Source organism: Oncorhynchus gorbuscha, linkage group LG03, assembly GCF_021184085.1.
Source record: "Oncorhynchus gorbuscha isolate QuinsamMale2020 ecotype Even-year linkage group LG03, OgorEven_v1.0, whole genome shotgun sequence".
NCBI classification, from domain to species: Eukaryota; Metazoa; Chordata; class Actinopteri; order Salmoniformes; family Salmonidae; genus Oncorhynchus; species Oncorhynchus gorbuscha.
Window position 1 is genome coordinate 79,016,129 of NC_060175.1, and position 21,168 is coordinate 79,037,296.

General features: G+C 39.6%; 1 protein-coding gene across 1 annotated transcript in view; it reads left to right on the forward strand.

Moving 5' to 3' along the window:
* Nucleotides 1–21,168, forward strand: part of pex14 (peroxisomal biogenesis factor 14) — a 101,217-nt gene that overhangs the window by 40,996 nt on the left and 39,053 nt on the right. Inside the window, exon 3 of the mRNA XM_046343845.1 lies at nt 4,021–4,105. Within this exon, the coding sequence (XP_046199801.1) occupies nt 4,021–4,105 (85 nt within the window). The remainder of the gene's footprint in view (nt 1–4,020; nt 4,106–21,168) is intronic.

Sequence of the window (21,168 nt, forward strand, 5' to 3'; positions counted from 1 at the left end):
CTCTGAATCATAGAGGTACGGTGGGCTGCCTTAATTGACATCCATGTCTTCGGCGCCTGGCGAACAGTGGTTTAACTGCCTTGCTCAAGGGAAAAATGACCGATTTTTACCTTGTCAGCTTGGGGATTCAATCAAGCAACCTTTTCGGTTATTGGCTCAACGCTCTAACCACTAGGCTACCTGCCCAATAGAAATTAATGGTAAATAATGTGTTGCGTAATTTTGGAATCACTTTTATTGTAAATAAGAATAAAACATTTCTAAACACCTCTACATTAATGTGGATGCTACCATGATCACGGATAGTCATGCATTAATCTGAATAATGATGAGTGAGAAAGTTAGACACACAAATGTCATATCCCCCCAAAAATGCTAACCTCCCCTGTTATTGTAATGGTGAGAGGTTAGCATGGCTTTGGGGTAAGATATTTGTGTGTCTATCTTTCTCACTAATCACTATTCACGATTCATTCTGAATTGTCATTCAGGAGTATCAGTACTGGTACTCCCTCTATATAACCATCTTAATTTTACTCATTATTGTTATTTGTTATTCACTGTGTATTTATTCCACGTGTCACTATTTAAATGTTTAAAAAATATCTTGAATCTGCATTGTTGGAAAAGGACCCATAAGTAAGCATTTCACTGTTAGTTTACACCTGTTCTTTACGAAGCATGTGACAAATAAAATGTTATTTGATACGATGGTCCTTTAACATTAACTAGTTACTGTAGCGCTCAGTGACAATGTTGGGCATTTCTTTTTTTTTACCTGGTAAGTTGACTAGGAACACATTCTCATTTACAGCAACGATCTGTGGAATTGTTGCTATCGAAGTTCACATTATTGGTGGTCTTACTTTGATAATGAAATCAATTCAGCACCTCCCTCACTTTGCATCTGTGCCTTCATGGGTATGATATAGCTTTAGTATAGACTACCATCAGTTTGGAAACAATCTGTTCCTGTTCATTCTATATGACAATTCTTACTCAATCTTCACACACTTCCACCTCTACTTTTGTAACATTGATCCCTTAAGTTTTCTGTGTTAAGTCTTTTACACTTCTCAGCTTTTGTAAGAGTGCTTTTTCTCTTGGAAAACTAAAAGGTGAAATGAAAAACCCCACTTGACCTCTAAATATAGTCAGTCAGGAAATCCTATTTTTCAATATGGCCGTTGTATGGCAGCATTTCTAAACAACGCATCCCTTTAAAAACATTTTTTTTTATTGTTTCATATATTCATACAGTTAAACATCAAAAAACCTCCACCAACAACAAGGAAATGATTAAATAAAAACACAGTGCCCTCCCAGCCAGTTAGTCAGTATTTTCCAAGTGTTTTATTTTTCAAAAATGTAACTAATAATGGTGCATTGGTAAATTTTCATAGGTTTATATCAATATTTTACTTCAATGCTGTTACTAGTGAGAGAAAAAAACATTCTACTGGTTAGTTCAAACATAATTAGGTTTGCTAGACATTTTTCAAAATGTTAAAGTAAAGATTCAAGGTTTAAAAAAAAAGTGCCAATTCAAACTCGATAATGATGCTGTAATCTTGTCCGCTCATCAACTTCACTCTCTTAAAGCACATTGGTTAGTGTTCATCTCTTCCTATGATTGAGTTTTCGCCTCTTTTTCGGCTGTACCTGACACTTTATTGGTTATCTCATTTGTAAAGATTATTGGTCAGTACATGGAGCACTTTGGTGCATTAGCAATTTTAGCTTTACAAGAAGCATTAGAAAATGATTGTTCAACTAACCAAAAGGTATTTACCGGTATTCGGAAAAGCCAGACACACCCACCATTTTAATTTCAATTGATATTTATCCTGCCAAACCAAATGTGCCTTGTACTAACATACAGCCCACCCCTTAAAAGCCCAATTATGTGCTACCGTACACTATAGCAGGGATGATCTATAAGTCAATAACAAGACAAGACTGAAATCTGTGCAATGTGGTTATAATTGATTGAGATGTCTGGGTGGAACTTGTGCAAACCAGCTATGTCATCTGCTAAGAACAGCACTTTTACCCTCCCTGAAGATACACTGCAACCATTTTACTAAAATTAACATTTTGACTTATTAGTTTGTAGATTTTTTTTGATGTTGTGCTTTTTCTTTTTTTATGTCGACACGTACTGTAGATTACAACATTCTTGTTTTAACATAGATGACAAGATACTTGTCAATTGTACAATATTTATAGTTTAAGGAAATAATGTAAACAAATGTAGTGTGTTCTTCCACATTTAGGTTAGTCTCAATCTTTCAGTCACTACAATTAATGCGGTTCTATAGCCTTGTTAGCCTCAGTTTATTAGCAATATGTTATCCATACTTTTCTAGTTTTCATTCATTACCTATTGTCCTGGATTACTTTAGCTGCACATTTTTATGGCCTTTTCACTCACTGAATCAGTAACTGATCTTTCAGAATCCTAAAAGCCAGAATATTCCCATCTTGTTATCAAACAGATATATGTTCTCCTCAAACATCAGTCGGTGGTTCACCATGCAAATGGTTTAATCTGCTTGTCACAATGAAGGTTCCGGGTGACTGACTTTAATAAGCCCTCAGCATATAGAGATCCAGGAATTTCCACACCCCTTGTGCAACCCTTGTGTACATCAAAGGTCATGCTAATGTTATGGTGAATAAATGGATAATAAATATTTCTGAACGGTTTGTCTACTCCTTTTGATAAAATGATACAACTTGGACCCATTTTAAACTTAGTATTTTATAATAAGTCATGTTATGCCACTTTAGGAATAACTAAACAATAATGGTCATGTTTTCAAAGATATCTCAACCTCTCTGACATACAACACAGATGTCTAAGGCTGATAATAGATCACTATCATTTGAGTTTGGATGCATTTCACGTGGCAACACTTAGATGTTGAGGAGTAGTACGTTTTCATCACACCCACACCACACTGTGTTTTGTCACAGAATAATATGGCTTTTTAGACTGCTTCCCTGCCATAGCTGCCCCCTTTTTTAGATGAGTTTAAAAATGTCATTATTTTGGATTGAAACAGGTCTTTAGTATATGCAATGCATTACCCAAAATGAATTACCCACTGGCAGTGTGCTCAGTCACTTTTTTTTCTTTCAACACTCCAAGAAAAGGAAGGGTAATCAAAACCTTTTAACCTATTAGAGGGATGACTTTTACAATTGAATCACAGGGGACCACAGGTGAGATAACAAGTCATCTAAGCCCTCCTTGCCAGTGTGTGTTTCCCCCGTTCTCCATGTTATTTAATGTTTATCTGTTTTAAGAGGCACCACTTCAAGGCGCCCACTTCAAATGTATGTTTTAATAGCATTTAAGGATGTTTTTTTTTTTCTCTAATTCTTGGAAAAGCAAACTGGAGTGGGGGAAATTAAGGTGCATCTCGAAGGAAAACATAATAGAATTGATGAATGCCGTGCACTTGAAACTACTGATGTTCTGATGCCATTTAACGTTCTAGTGCATTAACGTCTCGAGTCATTACAACATTTAGGCTTTAGTGATTTGATCATGGTGCGTTTTTAACTGGAAGAATTACAGAAGTTTTCAGCCAAGGATTCTTAAGTTATTAGATACAAATGATCACCTCTGCATTAAGTATAGATTTTCTTCCCCCACGCACTTAAGACTGGAAGTTTGTCTTGTAAGAGGATGATAGCGAATTAAGCTCCATACTCCATTTGTCCAGCACTCTTTGATGGGCTAATTTTATAACAGCTGATTTGGTCATTCTCTGGAATTATCTAGAAAGTGGTCAGGTGGTCTTAATACTCGGTGCAGGGAAGTTTTCAGAAGTGACTTTCAAACAAATCAATTTATACCATGTCTGGGTTTTAACAAATCTAGGCTACCACTTCTGTCTAGACTGAGTGAGAATGTTTGTTTGCTGTTGTATACAGCCATAAGATGGATAATCTTTGTATTCTTGAAGTTGAAATCCAACCTTTTCTACATTCTTTCCTTGTTTTCCACAGATAGCCACAGCTGTGAAATTTTTACAGAACCATAAAGTGCGTCAAAGTCCACTGGAAACCAGAAAAGTTTTCCTGAAGAAAAAAGGTGAGCGACGTTTGTGGCGCATTTTGTTTTTGATGTAAATACTAGTTAATTATTGTTGTAATACTGTATTGAAAATCCCCAGTAATGTCTCAAATGTGTTCAATACCATATGTAAACGCAAAAGCCTAATCAGTCCCAACAGGGCCTCTACAGTATATCCTTTTTAAACGCATTGATGTTCAGACAATCCATGTTGATGCTGAAGCCGGGAATCTGATGGACATTGGCCAGAGATGTTCATGCAATGTTCCTTTTTTGGGAGGTTGGTTGGCTTTTAGGGGTCAAAGGTCACGGCCATAGCTCTTTGCCCTGGGCGTCGGATCGTGGTCGATTTTGCTGTGGAGTGCATGATTCAAGCTCTGTGGATAAATGACCCACCAGTCGGGACGCTTCTTTGGGCTCAGGAAAATTAATATTGACAAACCCTCCTGCACTTACACTGGAATTGCCAATGATATTACCTTTCAGCATTTTTAAACCTTTTACTTAATTTAGCCGTTACCATAAATATGAGGTACGACATTAGAAGGTGGAATTAGGTAGGGAGAGGGAGTCCTTTGCCGGCTCATCAGTTTGTTAGTACAATACATTATGATTATTAGATATGATCATATGTCTGTTTGTCTACTGTAAGTAATTTTATGCTCCCAGCGAGCAGCATCAGCGAGTTGTCTTATCTCTCTTTTTAATATGCACTACCCCTAATCCATAGGTTATATTTTTGTATTTATTATGGATCCCCATTAGCTGCTGCCAAAGCAACAGTTACTCTTCCTGGGGTCCAGCAAAATTTAGGCAGTTTATACAATTTTTAAAATATTACAATACATTCACAGATTTCAAAACGCACTGTGTGCCCTCAAGCCCCTACTCCACCACAACCTAATTTCTACAGTACTAAATCCATGTGTGTGTGTGTGTGTGTGTGTGTGTGTGTGTGTGTGTGTGTGTGTGTGTGTGTGTGTGTGTGTGTGTGTGTGTGTGTGTGTGTGTGTGTGTGTGTGTGTGTGTGTGTGTGTGTGTGTGTGTGTGTGTGTGTGTGTGTGTGTGTGTGTGTGTGTGTGTGTACAGTTGAAGTCGGAAGTCTCCATACAATTAGGTTGGCGTCATTAAATCTCATTGTTCAACCTCTCCACAAATGTCTTGATATCAAACTATAGTTTTGGCAAGTCTGTTAGGACATCTACTTTGCACGTGACACAAGTAATTTTTCCAAAAATTGTTTACTGACAGATTATTTCAATTATAATTCACTGTATCACAATTCCAGTGGGTCAGAAGTTTACACACACTAAGTTGACTGTGCCTTTAAACAGCTTGGAATATTCCAGAAAATGATGTCATGGCTTTAGAAGCTTCTGATAGGCTAATTTATTTACTTATTTTATTTTATTTCACCTTTATTTAACCAGGTAGGCAAGTTGAGAAAAAGTTCTCATTTACAATTGCGACCTGGCCAAGATAAAGCAAAGCAGTTCGACACATACAACGACACAGAGTTACACAGGGAGGAAAACAAACATACAGTCAATAATACAGTATAAACAAGTCTATATACAATGTGAGATAAGGGAGGTAATGGCAAAAAAAAGGCCATGGTGGCAAAGTAAATACAATATAGCAAGTAAAACACTGGAAAGGTAGATTTGCTGTGGAAGAATGTGCAAAGTAGAAATATAAATAATGGGGTGCAAAGGAGCAAAATAAATAAATAAATAAAATAAATACCGTAGGGACAGAGGGGCTAAATTATAGGTGGGCTATGTACAGGTGCAGTAATATGTGAGCTGCTCTGACAGTTGGTGCTTAAATCTAGTGAGGGAGATTAGTGCTTCCAGTTTCAGAGATTTTTGTAGTTCGTTCCAGTCATTGACAGCAGAGAACTGGAAGGAGAGGCGGCCAAAGAAAGAATTGGTTTTGGGGGTGACCAGAGAGATATACCTGCTGGAGCGCGTGCTACAGGTGGGTGATGATATGGTGACCAGCAAGCTGAGATAAGGGGGGACTTTACCTAGCAAGGTCTTGTAGATGACATGGAGCCCGTGGGTTTGCCGATGAGTATGAAGCGAGGGCCAGCCAACGAGAGCGTACAGGTTGCAGTGGTGGGTAGTATATGGGGCTTTGGTGACAAAACGGATTGCACTGTGATAGACTGCATCCAATTTGTTGAGTAGGGTATTGGAGGCTATTTTGTAAATGACATTGGTAGGATGGTCAGTTTTACAAGGGTATGTTTGGCAGCATGGGTGAAGGATGCTTTGTTGCGAAATAGGAAGCCAATTCTAGATTTAACTTTGGATTGGAGATGTTTGATGTGGGTCTGGAAGGAGAGTTTACAGGCTAACCAGACACCTAGGTATTTGTAGTTGTCCACGTATTCTAAGTCAGAGCCGTCCAGAGTAGTGATGTTGGACAGGCGGGCAGGTGCAGCCAGTGATTGGTTGAAGAGCATGCATTTAGTTTTACTTGTATTTAAGAGCAATTGGAGGCCACGGAAAGAGAGTTGTATGGTATTGAAGCTTGCCTGGAGGGTTGTTAACACAGTGTCCAAAGAAGGGCCAGAAGTATACAGAATGGTGTCGTCTGTGTAGAGGTGGATCAGAGACCCACCAGCAGAAAGAGCGACAACATTGATGTATACAGAGAAGAGAGTCGGTCCAAGAATTGAACCCCGTGGCACCCCCATAGACTGCCAGAGGTCCGGACAGCAGACCCTCCGATTTGACACACTGAACTCTATCAGAGGCAGGGTAGGATAGATATAGGTCTTTAGCAGTTTGGGTCAAGAGTGTCCCCCCCCCCTTTGAAGAGGGGGTCAGATTGCACTTCTTAATGCTTCCACTATATGTCAACAGTCTTTAGAATGTTGTTTCAGTCTTCTACTGAAAGGGGAGCGAATAAGAGCTGTTTCAACCAGAGGTATGACTGAAAGCCTTTAGTTTAGTTTAGTCACGCGTGCGCCCGTGAGTGCGAGCTCCGTTCTCTTTCATTTCTAAAGACAAAGGAATTGTCTGGTTGGAATATTATTGAAGATTTATGATAAAAACATCCTTAAGATTGATTATATACATCCTTTGACATGTTTCTACAAACTGTAATGGAACTTTTTTGACTTTTTGTCTGGACTTTGTGCCCGCGCCTTGTGCATTTGGATTATTGGACTAAACACGCGAACAAAAAGGAGGTATTTGGACAAATGATGGACTTTATCGAACAAAACAAACATTTATTATGGAACTGGGACTCCTGGGAGTGCATTCCGATGAAGATCATCAAAGGTACGGGAATATTTATATTGCTCTTTATGACTTTTGTTGACCCAACAACATCGCGGGTATCTGTATGCTGGCTGAGCGCTGTACTCAGATTATCGCATGGTGTGCTTTTGCTGTAAAGCTTTTTTGAAATCGGACACACCAGTTGTATTAAGGAGAAGTATATCTTTAATTCTATGCATAACACTTGTATCTTTCATCAACGTTTATGATGAGTATTCCTGTAAATAGATGTGGCTCTCTGCAAAATCACTGGATGTTTTGGAGGCAAAACATTACTGAAAATATCGCGTCAATGTAAACTGAGATTTTTGGATATAAATATGAACTTTATCGAACAAAACATACATGTATTGTGTAACATTAAGTCCTATGAGTGCCATCTGATGAAGATCATCAAAGGTTAGTGATGAATTTTTATCTCTTTCTGCTTTTTGCGACTCCTCTCTTTAGCTGAAAAATGGCTGTGTTTTTGGTGACTTGGCGCTGACCTAACATAATCGCATGGTATGCTTTCGTCGTAAAGCCTTTTTGAAATCAGACACTGTGGTTGGATTAACAACAAGTTTATCTTTAAAATGGTGTGTAATACTTGTATGTTTGGGGAATTCTAATTATAAGATTTCTGTTGTTTGAATCTGGCTGTTGTCAAATCGATCCCGTTAACGGGATTTCAGCCATAATAAGTTTTTAAGGACAACGTAGTCAAGGTATTGGAGTGGCCATCACAAAGCCCTGACCTCAATCGTATAGAACATTTGTGGGCAGAACTGAAAAAGTGTGTGCGAGCAAGGAGGCCTACAAACCTGACTCAGTTACACCAGCTCTGTCAGGAGGAATGGGCCAAAATTCACCCAATTTATTGTGGCAAGCTTGTGGAAAGCTACTCGAAACATTTGACCCAAGTTAAACAATTTAAAAGCAATGCTACCAAATACTAATTGAGTTTATATAAACTTGACCCACTGAAAATGTGATGAAAGGAATGAAATCTGAAATAAATAATTCTCTCTACCAGACCAGCAAATATTATTTACATCATCAACATAGGAATCACTACAAAATGTCTTGTATGTCCTCTTATACACTACATTAGGCCAAACCTTTGGAACTTTGCTCTTCCTAGATATGGCTATTATATTGTGATTACTACATCCTATGGATTTGGACACTACTTTAAAGCAAATATCTGCAGCGTTTGTAAAGATGTGATCAATACATGTTGAAGATGTAATTCCTGTGCTGTTTGTAACTACCCTGGTAGGTTGACTGACAACCTGATCCAGGTTGCAGGCACTGGTTACGGTTTGTAGTTTTTTCCTGAGTGGGCGGCTTGATGATAGCCAGTCAATATTTAAATCACATAATAAGAAAAATAAATAATAAAGACACCCCAACTTCACAAGCTGCACTGACTTTTTAATGATTGAGATGGCTTGGGCCCTTAAGTAGTTCATGAATTGTTGGCAGTGGCACCCAGGACATTGGCTTAGATTGTTCTACAACTGATCACTGCTTGTTTATGAGCCCATTTTCTTTATGAGCCCTCTTTTTCAAAACAGTTGTTTACTTGGGGACTAATTCATAGTAAGAGCTCAGGGATTTGGCTTCTGTCATTAGAGCAGCAAAGCAGTGAAAAGTGAGCCTAAAAGCTCCATGACCAGAGGTAACCCGAAACCAAATCCATTGTTACCGGCTGCTACTACACACATCAGCAGGCTATAATGACTTCCAATATCTTTTGAAAAGTACTTGCTTTGTGCTTCTCATTAGCAGCAACTAAGGACTATTCTTAATCCAGTGCCATTTACTACACTCTTCATGAGAATAAATGTATCCACTTTCTTTTCTTCTTTAAAATCCTTTGTTTGTTTGATGCTCACACCAAAGATTTTTAGAACTAACCCAAGATTTTTAGAACTAACCCAAGATAGATGAGAGCCTGTTGTTTCCAATGGGAGCAAATTAATCATAGTGGGCAGAACAAGCAAGGAGGTAGGCAGTGCCAAGCACGAGCTAGTGCGATCCAATTGGCGCGTTCTAGCATTTATTTTAATATTTCCGTTAGGGAACACCTGCTGTGTGAACTGCACATGTGCAATAACTCAATTCGCTCTTACCCTTACACTCTTAAACAATGCACATTTATTTTTTATTTTTTTTAAAGTCCAAATGCAGTCCACTGTTTTCTATACACTACCCTTCAAAAGTTTGGGGTCACTTAGAAATGTCCTTGTTTTTGAAAAATGTTAAATTAACATCAAATTGATCAGAAATACATTGTAGACATTGTTAATGTTGTAAATGACTATTGTAGCTCGAAACTGCTTATTTAAAAACATATATATATATATATATATATATATATATATACATAGGCGTACAGATGCCCATTATCAGCAACCATCAATCCTGTGTTCCAATGGCACGTTGTGTTAGCTTATCCAAGTTTATAATTTGAGAAGGCTAATTAATCATTTGAAAGCCCTTTTACAATTATGTTAGCACAGATGAAAACTGTTGTGCTGATTTAAAGAAGCAATAAATCTGGCCTTTGGATAAGTTGAGTATCTGGAGCATCAGCATTTGTGGGTTCGATTACAGGCTCAAAATGTCCAGAAACAAAGGACTTTCTTTTGAAACTCGTCAGTCTATTCAAGTTCTGAGAAATGAAGGCTATTCCATGTGAGAAATTGCCAAGAAACTGAAGATCTCGTACAAGGTTGTGTACTACTCCCTTCACAGAACAACGCAAACTGGCTGTAACCAAAATAGAAAGTGTGGGTGGCCCTGGTGCACAACTGAGCAAGAGGACAAGTACATTAGTGTTTTGTTTGAGAAACAGACGCCTCACAAGTCCTCAACTGGCAGCTTCATTAAATAGTACCCGCAAAAAGCAGTGAAGAGGCGACTCTGGGATGCTGGCCTTGGCAAAAAGAAGCCATATCTCAGACTGGCCAATAAAAAGAAAAGATTAAGATGGGCAAAATAACAGACACTGCACAGAGGAATAAATAAGTGTTATGGACAGACAAATCTAATTTGAAGAACATTCGTGAGATGCCGAAAAAGTGAAAAGATGCTGAAGGAGTGCTTGACGCCATCTGTCAGGCATGGCAATGTGATGGTCTGGGGGTGCTTTGGTGGTGGTAAAGTGAGAGATATATGCAGGGTAAAAAGGATCTTGAAGAAGGAAGGCTGTCACTCCATTTTGCAACGCCATGCCATACCCTGTGATCTGTGCTTAATTGGAGCCAATTTCCTCCACAACAGGACAATGACCCAAAGCACAGCTCCAAACTATTTAGGGAAGAAGCAGTCAGCTGGTATGCTGTCTATAATGGAGTGGCCAGCACAGTCACCGGATGTCAACCCTATTGAGTTGTTGTGCGAGCAGCTTGACCGTATGGTACGTAAGTGCCCATCAAGCCAATCCAACTTGTGGGAGGTGCTTCAGGAGGCATGGGGTGAAATCTCTTCAGATTACCTCAACAAATTGACAACTAGAACGCCAAAGGTCTTTGAAGACAACAGAGTTTGTAGGACACAATTATTTAAATAAAAAAACATTATTCATAACCTTGTCAACATCTAGACTAAATTTCCTATTCATTTTGCATCTAACTTCATGTATGTTTTCGTGGGAAAACAAGCATATTTCTAAGTGACCCAAAACTTTTGAACGGTAGTGTGAAAATACAGTTGAAGTCGGGAGTTTACATAGTTGTGGCCAAAAGTTTTGAATGACACAAATATTAATTTTCACAAAGTCTGCTGCCTCAGTTTCTAATTTGCATATACTCCAAAATACTCCAGAATGTTATGAAGAGTGATCAGATGAATTGCAAAGTCCCTCTTTGCCATGCAAATTAACCGAATCCCCCCCAAAATATTCCACTACATTTCAGCCCTGCCACAAAAGGACCAGCTGACATCATGTCAGTGATTCTCTTGTTAACACAGGTGTGAGTGTTGACGAGGACAAGGCTGTAGATCTCTGTCATGCTGATTGAGTTTGAATAACAGACTGGAAGCTTCAAAAGGAGGGTGGTGCTTGGAATCATTGTTCTTCCTCTGTCAATAATCGTTACCTGCAAGGAAACAGGTGCCGTCATCATTGCTTTGCACAAAAAGGGCTTCACAGGCAAGGATATTGCACCTAAATCATCCATTTATCGGATCATCAAGAACTTCAAGGAGAGCGGTTCCATTGTTATGAAGAAGGCTTCAGGGCGCCCAAGAAAGTCCAGCAAGCGCCAGGACCGCATCCTAAAGTTGACTCCGCTGCGGGATCTGGGAACCACCAGTACAGAGCTTGCTCAGGATTGGCAGCAGGCAGGTGTGAGTGCATCTGCACGCATAGTGAGGCGAAGACTTTTGGAGGATGGCCTGGTGTCAAGAAGGGCAGCAACGAAGCCACTTCTCTCCAGGAAAAACATCAGGGACAAACTGATATTCTGCAAAAGGTACAGGGATTGGACTGCTGAGGGCTGGGGTAAAGTCATTTTCTCTGATGAATCCCCTTTCCGATTGTTTGGGGCATCCGGAAAAAAACTTGTCCGGAGAAGACAAGGTGAGCGCTACCATCAGTTCTGTGTCATACCATCAGTAAAGCATCCTGAGACCATTCATGTGTGAGGTTGCTTCTCAGCCAAGGGAGTGGGCTCACTCACAATTTTGCCTAAGAACACAGCCATGAATAAAGAATGGTACCAACACATCCTCCGAGAGCCACTTCTCCCAACCATCCAGGAATGGTGATGAACAAATCCTTTTCCAGCATGATGGAGTACCTTGCCATAAGGCAAAAGTGATAACTAAGTGGCTCGGAGAACATCACATCGGTATTTTGGGTCCAAGGCCAGTAAACTCCAGACCTTAATCCCATTGAGAACTTGTGGTAAATCTTCAAGAGGCGGGTGGAAAAACAAAAACCCACAGATTCTGACAAACGCCAAGCACTGATTATGCAAGAATGGCCCAGAAGTTAATTGACAGCATGCCAGAGCAGATTGCAGAGGTCTTGATAAAGAAGGGTCAACACTGCAAATATTGACTCTTTGCATCAACTTAATGTAATTGTCAATACAGGTCTTTGACACTTGTGAAATGCTTGTAATTATACTTCAGTATTCCATAGTAACATCTGAAAAAAATCTAAAGACACTGAAGCAGCAGACTTTGTGAAAATTCATATTTGTGTCATTCTCAAAACTTTTGGCCACGACTGTACTATCCCCCATAGTACAAAGGTCAGCCTATTCTATTCTGTGTAAGAAATAAATGTTTGGGGGCAGGGTCATGGGCCTGGCCAATGGTAATGGTCGCTGACTTAACATTTTAGAAGCCTTCCAGTTGACTGCAGTGACGCATTTTGGCGGTTTTAAAACTAATTTCCTGCAATTCTACACATTTTGCCATGGGTCACATAAACATTGTAACAAAATCTAACAAATGCATAGTTTTTATTTTATTTTGGATTCTCCTTGACTATTTAGTTTGTATTTTGGTGATTATTAGTTCTCAAATATTATCTTATTTAAAACATATATAGGTCCATTATCTTTTCTTCATACTTTTATCTGGTTTTAGTCATTTAAGTACTGAAATAGTAAAGGCACATGGATCCACAAGAGATTGGGAGAAAACATAAAACACACAACCTGGCATGTTTCGTCTTTGGGCAAAATAGTCATTTGGACATGCTTGAGGGATGATGATCAAAATATAAACACATGTAAAATATTGGTCCCAAGTTTCATGAGCTGAAATAAAAGATCCCACAAATGTTGCATACGCACATTAGCTTATTTCTCTCAAATGTATTTACATCCCTGTTAGTGAGCATTACGCCTTTGCCAAAACAATCCATCCATCTGACACTAGTGGCATATCAATAAACTGATTAAACTGCATGATCATTACACAGGTGCACCTTGTGTTGGGGACAATAAAATGCCACTCTCAAATGTGCAGTTTTGCAACAACACAATGCCACAGATGTTTTGAGGAAGCGTGCAATTGGCTTGCTGACTGTAGGAATGTCCTCCAGAGTTGTTTCCAGAAAATGCAATGTTAATTTCTTTACCACCGCCTCCAACTTCGTTTTAGAGAATTTGGCAGTACGTCCACCCGGCCTCACAACCGCAGAACATGTGTAATCACGCTAGCTCAGGACCTCCACAATCGGTTCTTCACCTGCGGGAACATATGACACCAGCCACCCGGACAGCTGATGAAACTGTGGGTTTGCACAACTGAAGAATTTCTGCACAAACTGTCAAGCTGTCTCAGGGAAGCTCATCTGTGTGCTCGTCGTCCTCACCAGGGTCTTGACCTGACTGCAGTTTGGCGTCATATATGACTTCGGTGGGAGATAATGCTCACCTTCAATAGCCACTGGCACACTGGAGAAGTGTGCTCTTTACGGTTGAATCGCAGTATCAACTGTACCTGGCAGATGGCAGACAGCATGTATGGCATCATGTGGTTGAGCGGTTTGCTGATGTCAACGTTGTGAACAGAGTACCCCATGGTGGCGGTGGGGTTGTGGAATGAGCAGGCATACACTACGGACAACGAACACAATTTCATTTTATCGATGGAAATTTGAATGCACAGAGATACCGTGACGAGATCCTGAGGCCCATTGTCATTTCATTCATCAGCCCCCATCAACTCTTGTTTCAGTATGATAACGCACAGCCCCGTATCGCAAGGATCTTTACACAATTCCTGGAAGCTGAAAATGTCCCAGTTCTTTCATTGCCTGCATGCTCGCCAGACATGTCACACATTGTGCATGTTTGGGATGCTCTGGATTGACGTGTACGACAGCGTGTTCCAGTTCCCACCAATATCTAGCAACTTCGCACAGACATTGAAGAGGAGTGTGGCCACAATCAAGTACCTTTTAAAGGTACAGTATATGTGACCAACACATTCATATCTGTATTCCCAGTCATGTGAAAGCCATAGATTAGCTCCTAATTTATTTATTTCAATTGCCTGATTTCCTTAAAATCTTTGAAATTGTTGCATGTTGCGTTTATATTTCTGTTCAGTGTATATGGTAATGTTACCAATAGAGAGCACTTCAGCCAATTCACACCCCGACTGTAATATCGCAAAGCAGACATCAGTTGGTCCAGGGTCTTTTTCCCTGTGACCCCAAAATTGGATTGAAGCAAGTGTTGTTTTCTTTTGGTTTCTTTTCCCTGGACTGCCTTTGAGTAACACCAGGTTACTATGATATTTGTAAATGTGCATGTTCTCAAATGGCCTTGTAAGCAAAAAGCCATTTCTACTGAGCTTCACCTTGAACAATGTAATTATGTCACAATGCTGTATCACTTTGTGAGCGCCTTGCATGTGTTGAAGGGTAGGAGGGAAACTAATCTTCTAGACAAAGTGCTGACTAATCTTAAACCAATTTCAGTTTATTAAATTTCATATAAAATGTTCCTTTTTTCATGGTCCTGCTGAGTTCACTGAAGCAAGTTTGCCTTGCCCTTATTCATGTTATTGCAGAAGACTTCCCAATGAGTTATGCCCATCATTCTCGCTCTTGTTAGATTTAGCACATATTTTGGGGGGGTAGAGTTTCAAATAAAGAAAGCTCTGAGCCAGAAAGGTCTGCATAATAGGCTTACGTTTGATGATGTCGCCTGCATTATTTGCAAGACTCATTGATTAGGTATGCAGAATGCAGAGGTTATTAAAACCTTATCAACACAAGGTAGAATTCTCATATTATTACAAAGTACATTTTCTTCAAGGGGTAAAATGTGTCATGTGATATGTCCTATTGTATATCAAATGGTTTGATATAAGACTAAAACATATTTGAATCTCAAATCATTGTCATGCCATTTTGAATCCTTTCCCATCATGATAGGGAAAAAATAAACTGTACTAATTGTTCACTATTTTCTCTACTATTAGAATTTGAAATCATATCAAGAACATTTCCAAATGTCAATTGATGTTGATCTGGAATGTTCTGAAGAACAGACTCAATTCAAAGTCAGTGGGTTAGAATTTAGAATTCTCTTACAAAATTTTAGGCACTGGTGCCTACTGGTGTTGATATGATTAAAATAATAAGCTAACAATTGGATAATGTTGCTCAAAGGCATATTTAAAGTTTAAGGTGATAGTTAACTTTAAAAAAAATTGTATCTCTTGTTTACCTAGGGTGTTGACTGACTTACTGTCGAAACCATTTTTACATTTGTTAGTTGGTTCAACAATGTCAAGAATCTCCTGCTTAGCATTTTTGGATAATGTAGCAATGCTACTGGAAGTGGATTGCATCAGTTAGTGGTTCATTCAAAAGCGTGGAGAAACAGCTCTGCTTTCAGTAGTAAGAAATGCAGATTTGAACCATTCCTGCTTGAATCATGCTTTTGAATGCCTCGCTGGTACAATATGTTTTCACTAGCATTGCTAAATTCTCAAAAAATGCCAAACAGATTATTCTGGATTTTGCTAAATAACTAACTAACAGATATGTAAACGGTTTGGTTGAAAAGAAAACATCCTAGGTAAGTCAGAAGCAAGCTAATGATTTTTTTATTTTTAAAGGATCGTCAGGTAGCCTAGTGGTTAGGGCGTTGGATTAGTAACCGAAAGGTTGCAAGATCGAATCCCTGAGCTGTCGTTCTGACCCTGAATAATGCAGTTATCTCGCTGTTCATAGGCAGTCATTGAAAATAAGTATTTGTTCTTAACTGACTTGCCTAGTTAAATAAAGGTAAATTGTTCATTGAGATTTTTTATCTTAGTTATGTTCCGTTAGAGAATATACTTTCATAATAACTGTATATACTTTTAAAATATGTTTGTCACTTATTCTGCTAAAAACAATTCATGAATAGGCCTACATTCACATGTAAGAGCAGCATTGAAATGAGTCAACCCCTATTTAATTTGCAGAAGGCCACACCCCATACCAATGAATGTGGTGACTATTGGCCCGTTGTCTGTCTCATCTTTTACGAGCAAAGGCAAACATGATGATGGACAAGATGACAGTCCAATAGTCACTGCCTCCTCCTCCTCTCTCCATGTATCCACAGCCTACCAAACACTTCTCTCAACCTTTTGACCCTGGAACTCAATTACCTCCTCCCTTCTGCTATGAGCACAAATATATGTCACTCTTAATTTCTAATAGAGTTTAATGTCATATTTATGTAAATACTTCCCGATTTTACTCTATATTAACAGGCAGAAATGTCAAAGCACACATAAAATGAAACAATACCATCACCCGGTAGAGTGGAATTTAAATTGGATTCCTCTCTCTGCCAGTACTTACGCTGGCCAGCTGATGAAGGGGAAAACAGGGCACACTTTGATTGCATGTTGCAGATTCTTTACACAATAATCTCGCCTCCACATTATTATTTCCTTTCAGATTTGTGGCCTAATCTACGCTGAAGGATGCCTCTTGTTATTTCTCAGCTTTTTCCCCCCAAGGAGATCGTAATAATGTGCTCTATTTCAATATGCATAGAAAAAAAATGTCATTTTGTGTTTTGCATATGGTCAATATCACTGAATGAATGGGAAATGTGCTGAAGTATTTCTCACAGCCCCGATATGACTCTTTGATTAATAAAGTGTCTAAAATATCTTATTCTAGGAGATGTTAGAAACTTAGACACTCCAGAACTAGTAAAAATAGGTATTTTTGAGATCAATATGTAATTATGCATGTTCGCTGATGGCTATGTGTCAGGTAGTTGACTTGTTTTGAGATCTTGAGCGTTAAACCTACAGGGGTATTTTCAAAAGGATCCTTTCCACCTTCGTTTGACTTGATATAGTGAATAATAGACCACTCATGTTGTCCCTACTTACATGCAAAATAAGGGATATAATCAGTGCCAAGCTATATAGTGCCATAAACAGTACATCGGCTTAACGACCCCCCTTTGGGTCAAGATGAATAAGTCCACATAGTCCGCATCAATGGTTGTTTTCCAATCACAACAGGCACGATTTGGGGGAAATTGCCATCTAAACGGTATGTTTTCTCTTTTGTAATGAGCGGTAATGTATTCCAGACTCATATTGGCTGTTGTGCTATCTAGGCCCCACAATTAACAGTTGCAGCACCTGAAGAGCTCTGTGCCTCATTTTGGCACAACGGTTTCCCTTTGCAACTAGCAAGTGCACACGTAGGCTACATGTAACGACAAAAAAAAATCTCATTTCGGCAACAGTGAAAACACCCCTTAGCCTTCTTTCGACAAGTTTTGAAAGCAGGCCTTTAGCTGAGACACTGATACATGTCCAGAAGGGAAGCAGTAACTGCCCTGATTACGTTGCAAAATGACTGGTAGACTGGGGATATGTCTACTGTGGCATCATATTCAGAATAATCATATAGACTTTTTAAAATAATAATTTTTATTCTGAAAATAAGCTTCCAGTAGTTGTTTGGCTCAATAAGCTGAAGAAGTAATACAGCAGGTAACTATATATAATAGGTTTCACCCTGAGTAGTGGGCCATTGATAGAGGGTCATGGGGAACATTTGATTACCATTATTGATATGAAGGGTAAGGATAAGGTTCATCATTCCAGATATTAATAGGATGTTGTTTGCAAGTGGGGTTATGCGACTCACCTCTCGGACAAAAATGGCAATGACCAAGGCCTGCATAGAAGGTAAAGGGATTGATGTGGTTATAAATTACTCCACGGCGCCACCTAGCCCCGGTTCTCTCCCACTTTGTCATCAGTACAAGGCGATAAAGCAGGGAAATGAGAGGAGAGTCTTCTTTTTTAATACATAAATGAATAAGCTATGAGAGTGGTCATTATTTAGGGCATGCCATTTTCAAGCAGCAATAGTGCCATTCTCGGGGACACCAAATGACATGACTAGAATCTCCTCCAGCACAGCATGAGAAACAGGTTAAAGTTGCACTCCGGCTTTCAATAACCCATTGACCTCCATCTATTTATGACCCCTGACATATATTTAAAAGAATTCATATTCATAATGTAAGTAATTTTCATTCAAGGGCAACTTAATAATTCACCTTGTAGGACAGTAAAAAAGCATTCACCTTTTAGCACCCAAAATATTTTAGTAAGCAATTTTTATAATTGGCTGTCCGGGCCGGGTCTTAACCCATAAAGTTCAGATGTGCCAGAATTGGAAAAATGTGTTTTATGGTGGCTGGGCCTCGCCGCCTCCTTTGCCCTTAAAAAAATGCCCTGAGAATAAGAGCCTACTGAAAATAGAGGCGTAAATAATGTGACGAGCAATGGGTTTTCCTTTAAATAAATACCGATCAGGTTTATGTTGAAAGACAATAGAAAACGTAGGCCAGATATGCGGTTTACAGTATTTATAGCTGTAATATCGAGGTGCCAGCACCGTAATTTCATGCCCCAATGAGAATGGCAAGGTCACAGCAAATGCTTCGGCTGAGCATCTGCTAATACGGCGACTCATAAACAGGCGCGGCGTGTATCAGGTGCACCAAATACAGTATAATGAAATACAGAATAGCTTTCCATTATTGTTCTTTTTTACGGTGTCGTCATTAGATGTAATTTATGTCTTAAAAAATTCATCTCCTCGCCAGGTCGATCCGAAATGGGGGTCCAGGGGTCATTCCACAGGTTTGGAAACCCGTAATAAATTTCCGCAATCCTTTTTTGTAGGCTTTTCCTTTTATATGTAAAAATCTGTTTCACCTTGTTCTCTCTTTTCTAAATGGATATGAGGTGTCTTTCATTTGTCGTCGCCTTTTTCTGAACAATCAACGGATCAGAGCACACAATAGTGGAGCAAGCTTTAATTCGACAAGAAAACCTAACAGCTTTATGAATTTCCATGCATTTTATTTTGATGTAAAGTAAATAAGCCCTTTCATAGTGCTGCACACACAACAACATTAAAGAGGTCCAACACCATTAACATGCACATATTTTTAAGAGGACATTTTATAAAGTTATTTTGGAGAAACTACATTTCAAGGTGAAAAGGGAAAATGGGAACCTCTCCCAGCGTACTAAAATATGTTTTTTCATTCTATGGTGAAATGGAAATATGGGCTTGTGCTCCAAATGGCACCCTGTTCCCTATATATAGTATAGTGCACCAGTTTTGACCAGAGCCTGTAGGGACCCTGGTCAAAACTAGTGCATAGGGTGCCATTCGGGATGCAACCTTTGCATGTCTCACTCAATAATCTGCCACTGTTGTGTCTGCTGTGGTCAGATGAATCCGGAGTTCAGGGACACATTATTGCTTATTGGACAGTGCAGCCTGACTGCACGAGCTCAGCACATGGCGGTGGCCACTTCCTGGCACTCAGGGCCCGCCGTTGACGACAGGCTGGCCAATATTTGCCTTAAATTATTCAACCATTTTCATGGCCATTTGAAGCCCTTGGTGCATTTAAATACTGTAGGTGCCTCTCAGCATCACACATGTTGATTCTCCAAGAACCTTTAGAGCCCCTCATGAAGATGTCAAAAAGAGGGCTAGATTGTGGTTGATTCTTGTTCATCAAGATGGGTTTGTAGATGGGCAGTAAATACTCATTTGACATCTTTTGGGACCGCAATTATGAGTCTTCTGCATCGCACTCACACAGGTACTTGGGTGACACAATGCTTCTCAAATGATTTGGTTAACAGGCAGTCATTGCTCTCTCATTTCATAGACATTTAATAGAAGAAATGGTGTGTGTGTGTGTGTTAATGTCACACAACACATGTTGATATTGTAATGATTAGCTCCACATGGATTTCAGACTCTGATGTGTGTACAGATGGCTCAACAAATCGCTTCTTCTCCTCTCTCAACCCTCTTATCATCTCTCCGCCATTCCCACAGCCCTGTATAGTACAGCAAATAAGAATAGCGGTCTCAAATGAAGCAAACCTCATCCCCCTTGACTCTCTTGCAACTCAGTTGTGCGTACCAAATGGCATCCTATTCCCTATTTAGTGCACTTCGTTTGACCAGCGCCCTAAACGTAATGCGCTAAATAGGAAATAGGGTGCCATTTGGGATGACACAGCACTGCAGGGAGGCCTGCTGTGTGGAGTAGAATGGTCCAAAGCCCAGGGGAATGGCCCAAGTTAAAAGGCCATCTCGGCAATGGGGATTTTCTGTCAGAAGGCAGGAGGAAGGGAAACCCAGGAAGCCCAGTAGCACACTCAGGGAAATCACACGAGGAAATGGAGGTAAAATGGTAGCAGGAGCAAGCCAGTGATGCTACACATTGCAATACAGAGGAAAGTGCCTTATGGTCCACACCTTAGCCCTTATACCTCTCCCCAGCAACAAGCCTCAATGGAGCCAGCTGATTGGAAGTGTTTAAAGTCATGGTCAGTAGGGAGGAAAAGTTTTGAAATTGGGAGGTACTTAACTGAACGTATCCAATAAGAGATGCTTGTTTTCGTTTTCTGCTGCAAAGTGTTTTATATATGCCATTTGCTACAGTATGTACTACTGAACACAACTCTGTTATTTTGTCTAGTGAGTCACATCAGTATATTTGATTTTAGTTCTCCACTGTTGTGTTTTGGTTGATCTCGGAATGAACAATGCCAGCCTTTTTTCAGACGCTCATTGAAAGTTGTAATTATTCGTCTTTGTTTAGATTATGATGCTCATTAAAGACGAGACACATACCCATGGAAGCATATGGCGACGGAAATAAAATCCTTTCAGTCCACAAAATAAAATAAGACCCCCCCCCCCCCCCCCCAGCCCCCTCCCATTCTCCATTAGGGAGCTCTTTGCAATTT